This window comes from Pangasianodon hypophthalmus, chromosome 20 (assembly GCF_027358585.1).
Source record: "Pangasianodon hypophthalmus isolate fPanHyp1 chromosome 20, fPanHyp1.pri, whole genome shotgun sequence".
Lineage (NCBI taxonomy): Eukaryota > Metazoa > Chordata > Actinopteri > Siluriformes > Pangasiidae > Pangasianodon > Pangasianodon hypophthalmus.
This window is the reverse complement of record NC_069729.1, coordinates 18,479,960-18,499,258: the sequence shown is the minus strand read 5'-3', so window position 1 is coordinate 18,499,258 and position 19,299 is coordinate 18,479,960. Positions and strand designations below refer to the sequence as shown.

The 19,299-nt window shown below is 39.5% G+C and overlaps 1 protein-coding gene across 1 annotated transcript in view; it reads right to left on the bottom strand.

Moving 5' to 3' along the window:
* phactr3b (phosphatase and actin regulator 3b) overlaps positions 1-19,299 on the bottom strand; it is a 54,419-nt gene that overhangs the window by 14,685 nt on the left and 20,435 nt on the right. Inside the window, exons 2-8 of the mRNA XM_053227284.1 lie at positions 9,539-9,700; positions 8,421-8,495; positions 6,343-6,492; positions 4,873-5,106; positions 4,390-4,588; positions 3,253-3,446; positions 2,073-2,230 (exon numbers count right to left, since the gene is read on the bottom strand). Coding sequence (XP_053083259.1) covers positions 2,073-2,230; positions 3,253-3,446; positions 4,390-4,588; positions 4,873-5,106; positions 6,343-6,492; positions 8,421-8,495; positions 9,539-9,700 — 1,172 coding nt within the window. The remainder of the gene's footprint in view (positions 1-2,072; positions 2,231-3,252; positions 3,447-4,389; positions 4,589-4,872; positions 5,107-6,342; positions 6,493-8,420; positions 8,496-9,538; positions 9,701-19,299) is intronic.

Below are 19,299 nucleotides of genomic sequence, written 5' to 3'. Positions count from 1 at the left end.
TATGGGAGTGAATTGTTATCCAATCACAAATTGACACTTTTTATTTGTAAATAATTTTGCTAAAAAAATATTGAATGGTCAGCAATATTTTGTATAGACTCATGACATATAATTCCAATTAAGTCCATTTCAGTTCCAGGTTGTATCATTACTAAATGTAGAAGATTTTTAGGGAGGTTAATACTTATGCACAGCACTGTGTTTGAGGTTGGTTATAAGCCTATAGCTCCACCTATTGGTCGCAAGGTGACCTGTGACTCACAGGGTCAAGACACAACTTTATCAGACTAATTAGAGTGCAATTATAGTCTGTAACTAAAATTTCCAGATAATATTTCTTAGCTTAATATTAATGAGAAATAATCGCATTAAACCAATGATGCAGTTAAATAAACAAACATAAAGCTACACAAAACCTACACAAATCTGGATGGTGTGTTCGGATTTGACAACAATAAGCAGCACTCGTGGCACGGCACAACAGCACGTGTCAGTCTTCCCACGTGCGCTGAAAGCTCGGATACAGTGTTGGAGCTGACGATGCCAAATCATCTGTCACACCCACACACACACATACTCACACGCTCTTCAGAAATGACGGTCAATCTGAGAGCAGCAAGGCCGAAATGGAAATGAAATAACAAACCCAATGACATTGCAGAGAGCGGGAAGGAGGGAGAGAGGGAGAGAGTGAGAGAACGAGAGTGAAAGAGGGAGAGAGACAGGGAGAGGGAGAATAGAGAGACACAGAGAGAGAGAGAGAGAGAGAGAGAGAGAGAGAGAGAGAGAAAGAGGGAGAGTGGGAGTAGAGAGAGAGGGAGAGTGATAGAGTAGTAGACTGAGAGAGAAAAATGGAGAGAAAGAGAGAGAGAGAGGGAGAGTGATAGTATAGTAGACTGAGAGAGAGAAAGAGAGAGGAAAAGAGAGAGAGAGAGAAACAGAGGGAGAGTGATAGTGCAGTAGACTGAGAGAGAGAGAGAGAGAGAGAGTGATAGTGTAGTAGACTGAGAGAGAAAGACAGACAGACAGAGGGAGAGTCATAGTGCAGCAGACTGAGAGAGAGAGAGAGAGATAGAGAGAGAGAGTGGTAGTGTAGTAGACTAAGAGAGAGAAAGGGGGGGGATTGATAGAGTAGTAGACTGAGAGAGAGAGACAGACAGACAGACAGACAGACAGAGGGAGAGTGATAGTGCAGTAGACTGAGAGAGAGAGAGAGAGAGAGAGAGAGAGAGAGTGGTAGTGTAGTAGACTAAGAGAGAGAAAGGGGGGGAGTAGTAGATAGAGAGAGAGGGAGAGAGAGAGAGAAAGAGGGAGAGGGAGAGTGATAGTGTAGTAGACTGAGAGAGAGACAGACAGACAGACAGACAGAGGGAGAGTGATAGTGCAGCAGACTGAGAGAGAGAAAAGAGAGAGAGAGAAAGAGAGAGAGAGTGGTAGTGTAGTAGACTAAGAGAGAGAAAGGGGGGATTGATAGAGTAGTATACAGAGAGAGAGGGAGAGAGAGAGAGCGAAAGAGAGAGAGAGTGGTAGTGTAGTAGACTAAGAGAGAGAGAGAGAGAGAGAGAGAGAGAGAGAAAGAGGGAGAGGGAGAGTGATAGTGCAGTAGACTGAGAGAGAGAGAGACAGACAGACAGAGGGAGAGTGATAGTGCAGTAGACTGAGAGAGGGAGAGTGAGAGAGAAAGAGAGAGAGAGTGGTAGTCTAGTAGACTAAGAGAGAGAAAGGGGGGATTGATAGAGTAGTAGACTGAGAGAGAGGGAGAGAGAGAGAAGGAGGGAGAGGGAGAGTGATAGTGTAGTAGACTGAGAGAGAGAGAGAGAGAGAGAGAGAGAGAGAGACAGACAAACAGACAGAGGGAGAGTGATAGTACAGTAGACTGAGAGAGAGAGAGAGAGAGAGAGAGAGAGAGAGAAAGAGGGAGAATGAGAGTGATAGTGCAGTAGACTGAGAGAGGGAGAGAGAGAGACAGACAGACAGACAGAGGGAGAGTGATAGTGCAGTAGACTGAGAGAGAGAGAGAGAGAGAGAGAGAAAGAGGGAGAAGGGAGAGAGAGAGAGAGAGGATGGCTCACTAACTTGGCCAGTTTCATTTCTATCTGCTGGCGGATCTCCTGACGCTCCTGGTCACTGCGCACCGGAAAGATGTTCCTGTCCTCCAGCTCCTGTTTGCTGGGTCGGTTACGCAGCTTTACCGCCAGCAGCTCTTTCCTTATCCGCCGTGGTAGTGTCCCTGCAAAACAAACACACACACACACACACACACACATTATAAAGAGCTGAAAGAATATCACTGCCCTGCAAATTTGCAAAACTGCTCTTTTTTTAAAAACATTTTGAACACACAGTATGAAGCCCTGGCACCGCAAGGCAGGTTATTATGCATTCTGCATGAATTAAAATGTACAAAATTTCAAATTAAATTCTATTACGTAACAGATGACTTAATAGGGATAATGCAGATATCCCAGGGCTGGGTGATATGAGGATATGATATCAAAATTGTGTTAAATTCGATCAAAGTATGTCCTGATATCTTTTTATAAAACGTCTAATTGTTGAAATAATTACAGGCAGCAGATCTGATGTTAAATTCTGATGTGATTTTGCACTAAAATCTTTTACAGATTATGATATATATACAATGTCTTTTTTTTAAACTATAAAAAAATAAATGTAATGTAAAAAATGTATTTTGTAAACATTAAAAGAATCAACCAACAGTTTTTTTTTTATTAAAACAATGCAACACTTCTATAGCGCTCGCTTGTCAGCAATATCGTGGTACATATCATGTAGCGCAGAAATGCCTTTGAGAATCGTGATATGATATTTTTGTCATTTATGCCCACACTATAATATCCTCAAGTTAAACAATTTCCCTGGGGGATCAATAAATGAAAAATAATTGAGAGATATTTTAGAACTCAATACCACTTCAAGTGTAATTTAAAACCAATTTAGCAGTGGTGATACTCCTAATCTAAAATGCTAAGGAAAATAGTTTACTAATTTTATTTTTAATTTCTTTTTTCTACGGAGTCTACACAGAATTCAACAGCACTGAAGTATAACTTATAAACGCCGTCGTTTTTTTTTTTTTAATGACTGCGATATTGTGAACACTGTGACTTAACATTCATCCTATTCAACATCTAAGTGTATCTACGTCTGATATAAACAGCTTTAGCGGTGACATCACTGACTGCTCCATGGGTGACATCATACAGTAATCGCAGTGGCGGTGGTACGTACCCGAGATCACAGATTCGTTCCAGCTGTCCTGATCGCTGTAGTACTCATCCAGACCCATGTTCTCTTTATTCTCCTCCGCCTCCTTCTTGCTCTCCACCTCTCCTCCCTGCGGCTCGCTGTCCGTGCTGGAGGTGCGAGACACGTGACCGTCCGAGCGGCGCTTCGGCGAACAGCGCACCTCTTTACTGTTGAAACTGAGTGTAAACAAAGAAACATGTACATATGGTGTATCCAGAAATCAAAACTCCACCTATGAGACACTGCAACGTCTTATCAGGCTAACTGTACATGTAACCGTAAACAGATAAATAGTATGATGTGTTGTTCTTTAATAAACGAAAAAATGTAATCGTTAGCAAATTGCTGTGATGTAAGAGGAATAAAACACTTCAGGATGGTTTACGCCTTATGATTTTACTCCTGTAGTTATTTTATACACAAGGTAATTCCACCTACGCAATGCCTTTGTGGTCTATTGGGCAGAAATTGTAAATGTCAAGGCCATTTTTTGTAGAACTTGCAGTATATTTTCTTGTGTTTGGTCCTCACTGTAATCACCACGGCCTACAACTTTCCATCACAAATCAAAATATCGAGCATTCTTCAACCTTTTATTTAAAATAAAGCAGATTTCAAACCCTAAAATTATAATATTCAGGCATGAAATAAATCATTATTTCTCTCATTACCAGGGTTGCCAGAGTTGTGGTTTTAACACCTAATTACGCTGGTTTTGGGGTTAGTTTCAAAATATTCTGTGGCTGCTAAGATCTTGTTTTAGAGCAAATAATGAGAATTAAATCTAACTGATTTCTGTAAACATAGGCTATGGCAAACAAAGGGAAAGTGTAAGTGCAGACAGTGTGTCTCCGATGAACCGAACCATTTCTGCTGTAACATATTTGCAGATACTACAAATCAGAAATGTGTGTACCCCACAGTGAACTTGTTTCCCACTCAAAGACAGAAAAATCTGAGATCTATTTGGGCTAGAAATTTTGCTGAAATCTGGTAACCCTGCTCATAATACATCTTTTTATCCAACCATATTCAAGATCCTGATATTCCATTAAAAAGAAATTATATTGTGGAGTCTTACTGACTTTCAGTATGTTCTGACGTTGTGTAAATCCTCACCTGTCCTGCCGGTGCTTGGTGGCCAGCGCTCGGTGTAGTTCCTCGATGATGCAGGTAGGGGGAAGCAGCGGGTGCATGTTGCCCAGGTGTGGTGAGCCTGTAGGGGTGGATATCCGGCCCCTCAGCGTGTCTTTGGGAAGAGTGAAGTTCCTGGGAAGTGTGGCTGGAGCCGGACGTGTCTGGTGTGTGGGGTGTGAACCTGTGTGACGGGGAAACAGAGGTTTAACTGTCACGTTGTGGGAGAAAGAGCTAGTACCAGAACATCAAGAAAAAGCAAATAACTTCATATTTATTTCCATAACCAGCCCTGAGTTCTTAACACACCCTAGTCGATATTCCTTCCCTTTATTTTCGTTGAATCGTCTCCACTACTAGCATCCAGTACTACAGTTTAGTGTGTGACCTTTTTAAAAGGCTAACCTTTAAACTAAAAAGTGTTAAATGTTTACATTTCATTTTAATTAATAATCATGTGGTACTGACTGTCCAGACTCCCCAGCCTGGGCAGGAGCTTTGCAGGCACTCTGGGAGGAGGAGTGCGCACTTCTCTTAGCACAGGCGCTGCTTTCAACTCCTCCACGCTACGGACGACTTCGGCAAGAGGAACGCCGTCACTGATGGATGGTTCAGATGTTGAAATCTCTTCCTCCTCCTCTTCTTCTTCTTCATTGTGGGTGTTCTCCTCTGCGGTCTCAGTGTATTCTGTGGCATCTTGTACTGTAAACAGAAACAAGGATTCCGTGATCTCTGTCGCCCCCTAGTGGGACATGTCACACTGAAGCACGGCTGCACATGTAACCATTTTTCGCACAAAATCTGAGTAACAGGTGATTTGAATTTTCCAGACTTTCACTTTGAATGGAAATTGCTAATTTTAGCAAGAACATAGACTTATTTTTAATGCTGTACACTATGTTCCCTGGAAATTTAATAGCAAGACTTGTCCTAAAGTAGTCTACAGAATATAGAAACCATTAAATCTTTCCTTAAAAACAGGCACTTTGAGCTGTAGCCTTTCCTGCATGAACCCACAATTCAAGAATTTCTGTTAGACAAATTCTCACTATATTCACTAACACAGTATTCACTGATGTTTTTATATATACACACACTTTTGTGCGCTGATGTCATGACAGACCTATAGTTAAAAACTTAACGTCCTTGTTTGACTCATACTTAGCAATTGGTAACCCTGAATTTTGTAAAAGCTCTGTGTCAACAGTGACTGATGTCACATTATAAATATACACCATTGTAAAGATGGCCACGATTTCCACAGTATAATATTAAAATTATAAAAAATATCCATCGCTTATTCCCTATTGTTTTAGTTCCAACTGCATAATAAGCAACGAATAAAAAACTTGGTCATGTGCTGAAAATAATCATCAACAGGGTGGTGATGCAGTCCAAGCTGACGTTACTGTTACCTCTCCGAAGTGGTGGATTTTTTCTCTATCTTGAAGTTAATTAGACAAAAACATCAGCTTGTTACTGAGAAACTGAAAAGCACTTTACCTCTGACTGTTACAAAGCGCTGACACTGGAGACTCCTTCCCTAAATGTTAACTTCTCCTTACAGAAGACAATTACACACATTTTTACATCTGTTCACATGGAGCATCCACTACACAAGCTCCTGTGAATGAGTTGTTACTATAGAAACAATAACGTATAAGAGCGAGTGCATTTATATAAATATATATTTGCAGCTGTACTACTATGAGAGCTGCTGTTGTAGAAAATTAATCAACACCTTCTGACCAATCAGATGCGAGAATTCAGCAGCGCTGTGGTATAAGGTATCTATTTAAAAGACTTTGAGGTGATGAGTGCGTTTCCATAGAAACAACTCCAAGTTGTAATCTAGTAATTACCGTAATTCCGGCAGTACGTGCACGCACTATAAGAGTCTCATGATGTTCCTAACATGGCAGTCTACACAAGTCTTGCCTGTGGAAGGATTGTCCTCGTCTGACCCCAGGTCCTCTGTGTTGCTGGCCAGCGGCGCCATGGCCTCTTCTTCTCTCTCCTCGCAGTCCGAATATTCCTGAGTCGGCATCTCTGGTTCCTCTGAGCTCCCCCCACACGCCAGACCAGAACCTAAAACACAGCCACAGAGCGGAATCTCTAAACCGTTGTGCTCAGATCGACAAAACAACCAATAAATGTTGGTTATGCTACTTTAATTACAATGAATTGCTTTAAGTAAATGAACCTAAACTACTTTAAAAGTATATTAAAATATATATTATAAAAATATTAAAAATAAATAAATGATAAATGAAAAATTTAAGTCAGACTCCACAGATCCACTACATTTAATATGTCAGAAGGCATTCTGCTCTCGCAGTGCAGGGTGAAATAATCACAATATAATATTTTTATCTCTGTTTAGAGATATATTAATCAAATTAAAGCACATTGTACATCCATTTTTAATATTGCATTAGAGTTTGCATTAGTAATCATTATGTTTGCTTTTAAGCAGTTTAGGGGGTATGAAATGGACGTATTTTGAGCTTTGGATGTTTTTTGGGATCCTTTTATTTTGCATACCTGGCAACCCTGATCTCCCCTATCCACTACATGCAATCTACACTCACTGGCCACTTTAATAGAAACACCTGTACATCTGCTAATTCATGCTATTACCCAATCAGCCAATCATGTGGCAGCAGTACAATGGATAAAATCATGCATTTACAGGTCAAGAGCTTCAGTTGATTTTCACATCAAATATCAGGATGTACAAAAACTATGTGTCAGGATTCCGGGCTTGTTATGTGGTGTTTTGGCCACTAGAGGCCCCACTGTCCCCCATGTTGTTTTCCCGCTGTCTGTTAACAGTCTTATTGCTGCCACCTGTGCCCCATATCCCAGTGCATATTTAAGTTGCCCTGTTCCCTAGTTTCCTCACTTATCCTCACTTTAGTGCTACTAGGTCAGGCCTGTGTGTCCTGTGTATGTTGCCCTGGTTTTCCCTGTCGATATTGTGAAATCTTTTTGAGATTTTTGCTTTTACTCATGAAATATCTATTTTTATTGGTTTACCTCTTGGAGGAGAATTTTGAGCTGTGTATTATATGTTGGATTATTTCTTTGGAGACACTTTCCTGAACTTTGCGTACGACCTTTGTTTCTTGTTTTTGCCTTTTTGTGTTTGCATTTTTGGACTTCATTAAATCTTTGAACTTTCACTCTGTTTGAGTCCGTCTCTGCACTTGGGTTCATCGCCTCCCCTGTGGCTTACTCTTAGAGCCTCTCTCTCTGTTGGTGCCAGACGGGCTGGATTTCAGAAACTGCTGATCTTCTGCAAATTTCACACAGAACAGTCTGTAGAGTTTACAAAGTATGATGTTTAAGAAAAAAACATCCAGTGAGCTGCACTTCTGCGGACTGGTGCAAGCTGACAACAAGGCTACAGTAACTCAAATAACCACTCTTTACAACCATGGTAAGCAGAAAAGCATCTCAGAAAGCACAACCTATCAAAGGTGGATGGACTACAACAACATAAGGCTACATCCGGTTCCACTCCTGTCAGCCAAGAACAGGACCCTGATGCTACAGTGGGTACAGACTCGCCAATACTGGACAACTGAAGATCGGAAAAAATCAGGCGACGTTTGCATGAATGAGCAGGGCTACAGGTGTTCATATTAAAGTGGCCGGTGATTGTATATTTTCAAATGATATTTGCTAGTCAGCCAGTCATAACTGAAAGAAGCTACAAATACCAGGTAGCATTATATCATTGTAACAGGAAGCATTGGGTTTCATTTATTAACTATGCCTTTACAAAAACCATAAAAATCAGCTGCTGTATTATTCACACAGAAACATCAGTGTGGATTCTGTGATAAACGATGCAGCAGAACTCTGCTGCTGCTGTCATCACTCTTTAATAAAGGTGTAACGACTCCCTCGACGGTTGCAGAGTGTGAAACGAGTTGGCTCGGGTTCTCTGTATAACAGCGGAGAGTAATGGACACTGCTGGAGCTGTGAGGATTAGAAAGCTGTTTCTCACCTGTGCCCGTCTCTGCCACGCTCTTCCTCACCAGCTCATCGCGGCTCTGCCGTGATGACACTTTCCTTTCCAAGCCTGCAGGGGGCAGCACATACATAGCATGGTGTTATTGTTGCTGGGTTTTTACACACCTCACAGTCACAGTTGAGTTGAAAAACCATCCACCAACCAAAAATCTCCATCTAAAAATGGACACTGGTGACAGTTAGACCATTCATAGGCACTGTACATGGAAAAAGATGAGCTTTTGTCTGTAACTCAGTGATATGTAAGGAATAAAACACTTTGGGATGTGCTGTTATGGGAAAATAATCAGCGACGAGGTGCTGTGATGTGGTTCAACACGAAGAGGAGTCAAGCACCCCAAATCTGCTTGTTTATTTTTACATACTTTTTATCCATTTATAGTTAAATTTTTTGACATGGAACGTCTGCGAGACGTTTCTCTCTCACTTGAAGTTAATAAGACAAATATTACAGTACATTCAGAAAGTATTCAGACTCCGTCATTTTTTTTCATTTCATTTTCAATCATTTTATATTGCAGCCTTATGCTAACATGCTTTAAATTATTTGTTTTCACATCAATCTACACCATATACCACATAATGACAAAGCTTAAACCAGATCTGTGGTAACTTTGCAAATTTATTAAAAAGAAAAAAAACAGAAATCACATTTAAGTAAGTATTCAGACCCTTTGCTGTGACATTGCTAGGAAATTTAGCTCAGGTGCATCCCATTTCTCTGGATCATCTCTGAGATGTTTCTACACTTTGACTGGAGTCCACCTGTGGCAAATCCAATAGATTGGCACAGATCTGGAGAAGGATCTACATCTAGCTTTCCTGATAGATCATTTTTTTTAATTGTCTGTGGTATAAAGTGCAGTAAATGTTTAAAAACCCCAGTAACACTGCTGCAGGTAATCCACCTGTACCTGGAACACACACACACACACTGCCATGTCAGAGTCACTGCTGCACTAAGAATGAACCAACACCCAGAATAATATTTAATATCCGCTCAGTTTCTGTCCCTTTCCATTTGCATCTTGAAGAATGAACCTGATAAAAAAAGCAAGTGTAGTCACAGCATCTCCATTGATCTGCCCTCACCTGCAGAGCCTTGCCTCAACTTCTCGTTTTTCTTTTTCCTCCACTTCCAAGGTTTGAAGATGCGCCCCAGGCTGGCTAGCTTGCTGTTGCGGCGGATGGGTGGAGTGCGGACCCCCGTCACCATACAACCAGAGTGAAGCGTTCTCGGCTGCTCCATGGCATCTACAACAGAGAGGGAGAGAGCGAGAGTATGAGCAGATTGTACGGGAATTCTGCTGATCTTCCTCAATGGGAGAAGCACATGATCACGAGTGGCAAGCGCTGTTTAAAAAAAGCAGGCGTTAATTAAATATCAGGATGCTTGAGTGAGAAATGCTCTACTACGAGGACAGCACATCTGGGTCTTCTCCCTGAGGAGAGATTTGCTGTAATTAAGTATCAGACGTAACGAGTCCCTCAGTTATATTATGATGTTTTTGAGAAAAAAACAGTTAGCACATGGATTAAAAAAAAGTCAATTTAGCGGCATCATCTCTCCCAGCATTCGTAAATGCAGATGGAGACACAGAGCAGGACACTGAACACAGCATCACATGACCTCACATACCAGAGTAAAAAGCTTCCCGTCCTTAATTTACCCACGGAAATCAAATCAGCTTGAGGTATGTGCCAGTAATCAGTTATACCCAGCGTTCTCCACCTTGTAAACAACATGTACAGAGACATGAAGACAGCGCTGTCATTATTTTAAATAAAGTTATCCTCAAAGCGTTAGCGTCTGTGATCTGTCAATATTTCCCTAGAAAACTGCATGACAGTATACCTGAGATCATTCTTTTAAACATTAAATCAAATCATGACTTGCCTTTATGTTTTATTTGCTGTTTTATGGATTACTGCGCAATATAATAATTATTTTACAGTTAGACCATTATTTCATTTTTATTTCATTATTTTTGAAGGCATCTTTGCTTGAAGAGCCATTCTTAGACATGTCTAACACTTGTGATGAAATGAAACCCAAAAGACCACCTCTTTTTTTGGAATATGAAAAAAAAATATTCTCTAATATCATTTTTTCCCTAAAATCTTTGTTCCAGATGTCACACATTCCCTCTCTTCAAATAAGACTCGGAAACTCAGAAAGTCAGAAAAAAAATATTTTGGTTTCTTAGTTTTTGCTTTAAGTTTTATATTGTTCTAGGATACACCCCCATTTCATTTTTAACTTCTCGGTATTATTTCATTGTAAATGAAATTGTAAAATGGAGATATATTTTTCTTTGGCCACCCACAAACTTAGGGGGGTGCAAACTTTTGCAGTGTATAACAAGGCAAAAAATAACACATCTCTCATGCTGGGTTGAAGTCAAACTCAATTCCCTCTTCTCTCTCTCCAGATGTCCAGACCACAAGCTTTCCCATATCAATCCCAAATTGATATTTTCAAATTGACATTTCCCTCATGTGCCAATCCGGAATACCGGGAATACTCTTATGAGCCTCTAAGACGGATTTAAGACAGAGCCTACAGAGTGCGCAGCACCACGGGAGCCGAGTTAAGTGGAGAGCAGTGAATAAGGTGTGTGTGCATGCGTGCGTGTGTGTGTGTGTGTGTGTGTGTGGGGTGGTGTTGGGGGGGGGGGTTTAAGCTCTTCAGCGCCGCTGCTGCACGATGAAGAACGGCAGCTCAGACAGAAATAGTCTCTCCCACGTAGTCTGACTGAGACAGAGAGCTGACGCTTCGGGAACACAGCAGATGAGCTGTGGGCTGCGCCAAGAGCCGACAGTTCTATCTCTGTCTCTGGCTTTGCATTATATGTCACACCTACTGGCTCGCGGAGACAAAAACAACACCTGTTTGGATCTAATGAGAGGCTGGAATATGACAACAAAAGTTATAAGACATTTAATCAGTAAGAGAGTGTGTTGCGGAGAGTCCTAATCGTCCAGGAGAAGCATTACTGAAAGTCTTAGCCACGAGTGCTGGCATTAAGCATCTATTACTGATCATTTTAAATCTTTACAAATAATCCAGTGATTGAAAAAATAAAAATCACAGAGGAATATCTCTACACCTTTATTCTTGTTAAAAATGTCAGCATTTATGAATATACATAATTATGTAAATTAGAAACGCCCACAAACGTCCTCCTGTCATCCATAATAACCTAATATCACCAACATTAGCTACATTTGCCAGTAAGTGTTAGTACACTAGCTCGTGCTTGTCACATGAGTCGGATGATTGGTCCAAAGCAGATGCACCTATTTTATGACATCGCAAAATGAGCTCATATAACAAACTACATGAATTATTTTTCCTTTTACAACAGCTCTGTTGAATTCTCCGATCTGATTGGTCAAAAGGTGCTGATTGGTCAGAATTTTCTATAACAGCAGCTCTGACAGTAGTGCAGCTGCACATCACAGGTTTATATTAATGCGCTTATTCTAATAAGTTATCGTTTCTATACTAACAGCTTATTGCCATTGAGGCTTGTATGACGGACACTACAGATATCCTAAAAATATGTGCCAAAAAATCGGTGTTATGATCAAACAAAGACGATAATATGGTGACTTTTTCTATAACAGCATTCCTTACTTATGGAAGGATGTTTCAAATGTGAAAAATGTGACCATCCAATCAGAGAACCATTTAAAAAAATTAGGATTTTGGGTTCATTCAGAAGTCCAAGCTTAGTCTGAATGCAGTAGTCACTGATCCATAACTCTGCAGCATAACTCTGCAAGGTTACATTACCTCCAGCATTCCACCAGTAAAGGACGGACAAACACAAGCATCAGCATTAACCGTTACATTTCCAGCATGTGTTTTTCTCCTCTTAAGGACCCTCTTCTCACCTACACAGCAACAGCTCATCCAGCCAATCCTGTTCAAATCATCCTGGCTAACCCAGACTGACCCACGTTCAACCAAAAACATGGAAAACATGCTTCACGGAGCACGACTCAACATCGCTAATTGATTTGCTGGGATGACTGGAAATGCCACACTCTGAATATAAATGATGAATGCAGTCATTTTCGATGCTGTGATATTTAAAGTGATTATGAAACACAAACAGAAGCATGTTTACTGCTGGTCTTTCCCATGAAGATGCCTCTGTAAAACACGACTTAATTGGATTTCATTTGAACTCAGACAAAAATGACACGTTACACTCGTTTTTCTGATGGAGGGTGGACACGCTTGGACTCAAGCAATTAAAAGCACACGACTCAAGCCCACCATCCAAAGCAAAAAAAAAAAAAAAAAAAAAAATTCAGGTCAAGCCTTTTAGCCGCAGCAGCCCGGGTCAGAGTGCCGTTGCCATGGCAACCACTCTGGATGCTGCAGAAAAGCCCCTTGGAGGCACAGAAGCATGAGTGCATAAGAAAAACGGGGGGATGATGGGGGGAGATTCGAGGGGTTGCTGGGTGGACGGAGAGGCTGTTGCCACGCAGCGTGACAAGGAAGGCCTGTGCAGCCAATCAGACGCCGGGAAGTCAGGCATACCTCTATTTTTAATCCGTGCATGGTCAGGGATGTTGGTTTGGAAGATGTGTAGATGTAAAGAATAGTGCCTCCGTGTTAGGGACAGGAATGTACATATAAAAATATTTAAAACAGTATTAACATGGAGTGTAAGGGTTGCAATATTTTCAAATATTGATACACATGATTAATCAAAAATATATCCACAGAAACACTCATCTGGTCAAGCACACAATAAGACATATAGAGAAATTCACGACTGTCTGTGCTCCAAACCTGAGCTGATGATGAAGGTTCATTCCTGAATACACCACATAAAATTACCTTCACCAACTTTATTTTATACGGAAATGTGATATATGGCCATACACTGTACATACAAAAATGCTAAAGGATCAGGAATGCTGTATATTTACATATTTGGTGTTAACATGGATTTTGTATGAAATGTAGATACAATTCATGGACACGTAAGAATTATATATGAATAAATAAAATAAAAGATATTGATTATACATATTACATATTACGTTTCATTGATTTAAACATGTTGGGGGGTTTGAGTAAAGTTACTTGCCTTGCATTTTTATTCAGTAGATAAGCTGTACTGCTTATGCTAAATGCAATCAAATGTGCTATTATAAAAGTCTTAATAAAGAAACTGATCACACCCATATTAACTACTGGCCAATAACCAATTAATCAATCAAAGAAAAAATTCAGCCACTGAACCATCACATGAACTAATACATAAGTTTGTATATGTTGATACAGCATCCATATGGGATAGAAGTGAAATCTATATACTGCACAGTATATTATATAAGGGAATTTCATGTATGGCTATATATAAGATTTCAGTATTTCTCACAATAAAGTGCATCGCAAGGTGAAGCAAACTATAACCACAAAGGTAGAAACAGTTTCAAAGCACATTCAATTCTTATTGTTTTAGATACCACTGGAGATGAAGCTAAGCATCACCGAGCTCAAAAAGTCCAAATAATGACCAGTAGCACTCTCACTCACTCAATTTCAGTACCAGTTTATCCTGGTCAGGACTAAGGAACACTAGGTGTGAGGCGGGAATACGCTCAGTCCATCGCAGGGTACCACGCAAACACACATTCACACCTAGGATCAAATGATCTTATCCACCTACCAGCATGTTTCTGGGAAATGTGATCCGATCATTACTAATGTGAGGTATTTTAGCTAGCTACAGTAGCTTAGCACACTACGGCTATGGCTAAAGGTTTCCAAGTGCCATAGTATCATCCTGAAATAATCTGTACAGTGGACATGATTGGTCCAAAGCCAATGCGCCTATTGTGTAACATCACAAAATGAGCTCATATAAAGAACCACCTGAATTACTTTTCTTTATACCACAGTGCTGTTGCATTCTCAAATCAGAAGGTGCTGATTGGTCAGAATTTTCTATAACAGTTTCTCGTTACATGACATGCTGTATTTTTTTTCTTACTCTTTGTAAAAAGAGAGAAAAAAAGAGATGTTGAAGGAACGAATGTTTATAGCTGCCATAACATTATTGATAACAGGAACTAACTTGTTTTGTGGACGTTCACAACATTAAATGCAACTATAAATGGTTAAAATGTAGTTGTTGGCAAATTGCTGTGGTATAAAAGGAATAAAACAAATCTTCCTCAAACAATGTTCTTTTATAGGAAAAGTAACAGTAACGCCGGTTCATCACAGCACCCCAACATTTATTATTTACCTATAACAGGAAACCAGAGAACCCAGAGGAAGCCCACATGGACTCACGAAGCTCTAGACTTTAATTCAATTCTTTTTCATCTATATACATTTTGTTTAACATATATCTTCTCTACGCTTACTTGCAGAGACATGGTGTCAACCTCTAAGCATTTCACTGTGGTGTACCCTGTATTCCTGTGTATGTAACAAAAAGAACCAAATAACAAATAAAATCCTTTGAAATCCTAACCCCAACTCAGGATCAAACCAGTGACCCTGGAGATGTGAGGCAGCAGTGCTACCCATTACTCTTAACCAATACCACTCAGAATAATTATCCATACAGCCAGAATAAACATAGCCCATAACCAGCAGAGTAATTGTCCATACAGCTAGAATGAATATCTACAGTCAGAACCCAGACACGCAGACTATATAAATATCCATACAGCCAGAATATCTACACAGACTAAATAAGTACCCATACACACAGACTAAATAAATATCCACACATCCAGACTAAATAAGTATCCATACAGCCAGAATATATATCCACACAGACTAAATAAATACCCATACACACAGACTAAATAAGTATCCATACAGCCAGAATATATATCCACTCAGACTAAATAAATACCCATACACACAGACTAAATAAATATCCACACATCCAGACTAAATAAGTATCCATACAGCCAGAATATATAAATATATATACAGCCAGAATATATATCCACTCAGACTAAATAAATATCCATATATTCGGATTAAATAAATATGCATACAGCCAGAATATATACAGTATCCATTCAGACTATATAAATATCCATATACTCAGAATAAATATGCATACAGCAAGAATATACTGCATATCTACACAGACTAAATAAATATGCATAGAGCTAGAATATATATCCACAGCTAGAATAAATATCCACACAGACTAAATAAGTATCCACACATTTAGACTATATAAATACCCATGCATTCAGACCAAATAAATATCTATACAGCCAGAATATTATCCACTCAGACTAAATAAATACACTCAGATTAAATAAATATGCATACAGTTAGAATATACTGTACATCTGCACAGACTCAAAACAATATCCATACACTCAAAACAAACATCTACACAGACTACATAAATATTCTCAACACCATTACATTCTGAATAAATAACCAAACAGTCAAAATAAATATGCAAACATACAGTCGGAATAAATGCAAAAAGAGACAAAAAAAAACCCAACTCACGTGCTGTTTGCAGTCTCGTCTCGCACGTATTAAAGCACTTAATTTAAAGACCGAACTTTCCTAACTAATCTATAAAAGTCATCTTGAGGCTCTCTGTGCTCGGCTCATCCCTGCCACAGGGCACAGGAAGACGCGAGGCTTTGCACAAATAAATAAATAAATAAAAATCTTGAATTCTTCTGCTGCACAGGAGGAAGATATCTCTCCTCCCTCCTCTGCTTCACGCGCGCGCTTGTGACGGACGAGTTGCAGGCGAATCGGTTCTTTTACTGAATGATTCTTTTAAATGAGTCGATTCACAAGCACAAAATAATCCAAACATTACTGTTTTTTTCTTATGCATTCAATTAGACCAAGTAACAATTTTTCATTTTGTTGCATTGCTGCACAAAAACTACAGATGAAGTGAGTCTTGTATAAGATGATTTTATAGGCTGGTTATTGCCTTTACTCTTATTTGCACTGTGTAAAAAAATAATAATAAAATAAGAGGTACAATTTGTTACAGCTGTCCTCATGTAAGACAGCCAGCTGTACCACTTATCTGTAAACCATTCTATAGTGAAATTGATTACTAGCATAAAGTGCACATCTTTTAAACAAATTTCTACCACAACCCTGTTGAATTCTCTAATCTGATTTGTCAGAAGATGTTGATTAATTTTCCGACTGCAAGGAAAATCACAGGTTTATATCAATGTGCTCGTTCTAATATGTTATCATTTCTGTAGTGACTAACTTAGACAGGGACTTGTATCTCAAAGACTCCTTTATATTTACATTTACATTTATGGCGTTTGGCAAAAAGTTTGTCATTGCTGATAGGGTGAAGTTTTCTGTAAGGATCTGTTTATTCAACATTTATGGAAGGAGTCTCCAGTGTCAGCTCTTCAGAGATAAAGTCAGAGATAAAGCTGTAACTTCAAGTCTTCAGGACAGAAGCGTTTGGATTTTGTGGTTACTCTGTAACATGACAAGATGTGGGTTTTTTTTTTTTTTTTGTCTCAACAGAGAGAAAAAAGAGAGTTTGGTGAGGAAACAACTATTCGTAGCTTCTGAAACGTAAGTGAAAACAGGAACTAATTTGTTTCCCGGATATTCCACAGCATTAAATGTAACTATAAGAACATGACATCATGTTTCTGATATATTTAAAAAATCATTGGTGGCAAATTGCTGTGGTATAAGAAGAATAAAACATTTCAAACATGCTGTTATGGAAAAATAATCGACTTCAGGGTGGTAAGTGTAACTCAGCTTCATCACACCGGCCCATCATTGATTATTTTCCTATCACAACACATCCTGAAGTGTTTTATTCCTAACATAATAATCCATCTTTTTAAATGTTCAATTTATATTTCAGAAATTTTTCTAGAAACTTTTAAATCTTACATTCATTTATTTGGAAGAATATGAGCCCTTTATTGAGCCCTTTATTATTTATTTATAAAAATGTCCCCTGTTAAGCACCTTGCACATTTCTCTGGAGTTCACAATGAAACAGCAACACCAAGAGCAATCTCGAAAATGAAGCAAGGTATAAAAACCATTCTTAGCTGACTCTGAACATTTCATCACATCTACACAGCTTCAGTACAGCCTAGTTTCTTTTCCCACAATGCCTGGCTGCAGACACACTGCCTACAGCGTTTCCTTTATACCACACTGAGAGCGGCTTGTAGCCATGTCACATAATGTTTCCCATTCATCACACATCTGGCCTAAAGACGGGTGTGTTATAAAAGTCCAGTCATATTAGCAGGTTTGACACTGAATAGCTGATTTGGATATCTAGCACTGTTTGTTTACTTCATAGTGTACAGAGGCTGCAGCTGGAGATCAGCAGGTCACATGATTCAATGATTTAACCCAAATAGCATGGGAGAGCTATCACAGCATCGGACGGTGTGTGGTGAAAGGTCAAGAGGTCATATCTTGTCTCATATTCGGTGATCAAATATAATTTCTCTCCTATCGCTCTACATTGCCATGTAATAGCCGTGTAAGTGGTGTTCCCTTAACACGCCTTCTCTTCAGGGCGATGAACGCATTAACCGAATGTTTATTGTGACAGCAATCGATGCGGCTCTTGAAATGGGATCCTCTGTGGCTTTTTTAGGCAGCTTTCCAGCCAGACAGTGTGAACGTTACTGACAGCGCAGAAGTGGCATCAAATATAACAAAGTGAAAGGAACTGAAAGGCTGAATGTGTCTCTGGGGAGGGGAATGAAGAGGAGAACAGTTAATAACTGCAGTATCGCTTTCTCAGTAGACATGTGATCGTCTCTGTGCTGTTTAATGATCTCAATCAGATCAGGGAGAAGGCAGGGGTCTCGTGGACAAGCTCGGGAGAACCCGGACGTCTTAAAGTGCTTTGCAATTGATTTTCCTGCATGCTAGATGCACAGTTTAACTGAATAACCACTTTGGTTATTGATAGTGCATTTTGTATGTGGAGGGAAACAACAATCTTGTTTACATTCAGCATTAAATAGTCAAAAGTGCTGAGTTTTCATTTTAAGGTCATTTTGAGGTCATTTTTGTTGTTTTGATGAAAATGTGGGAGGTTGGTAACACTTTATTTTACACTACAGTGAGTTCATCAGCGTTTACATATGACTTTACAATACACACGCTCAAAAGATGTGTTAATAACCACTGATGTTGAATTCTCATTTCTGATTGGTCAGAAGGTGTTGATTAATTTTCTATAACAGCAGTTCTGTTGGTAGTGAAATTACAAATCACAGGTTTATATTAATGCGTTGGTCTAATATGTTATTGTTTTTATAGTAACAATATCTACACTACTGTCAAAGTCTAACAGTAAAAAAAAATGTTATTTAACAAAAACATACAATCTTACAAAACTGTAAAGAGGTGTTCATGCAACATGAGTCTCTGTGTAGATCAAACATCCGTCCATTTTCTGTACTGTTATCCTACACAGGGCTGCGGGGAGCCTATCGGGCCACAAGGCGGGGGACACCCCATTGCAGGGCACAATCGCACACACGCAACAGACAATTTAGAGATGCTGGAGGAAGCCGGAGTAGCATGAAAGCACAGGGAGAACACACATGCTCAGCATGCAGGGCAGAGACAGGAATCCAACCCCCAACCCTGGAGGTGTGAGGCAAACATGCTAACCACTAAGCCACTGTGCCCTCTGGGTCAAACGTCAAATCAAGATTTATTAATCGAAAGTTAGTTTAACAATTTTAAAATTAAAACGAATTTGTGTCTCAACAAAGTTTTATTAAGTTCGCATTTGCTAAACTTAGCTACCATTATATGCCTTCTATATGGAACATTAAATGTTATTGCT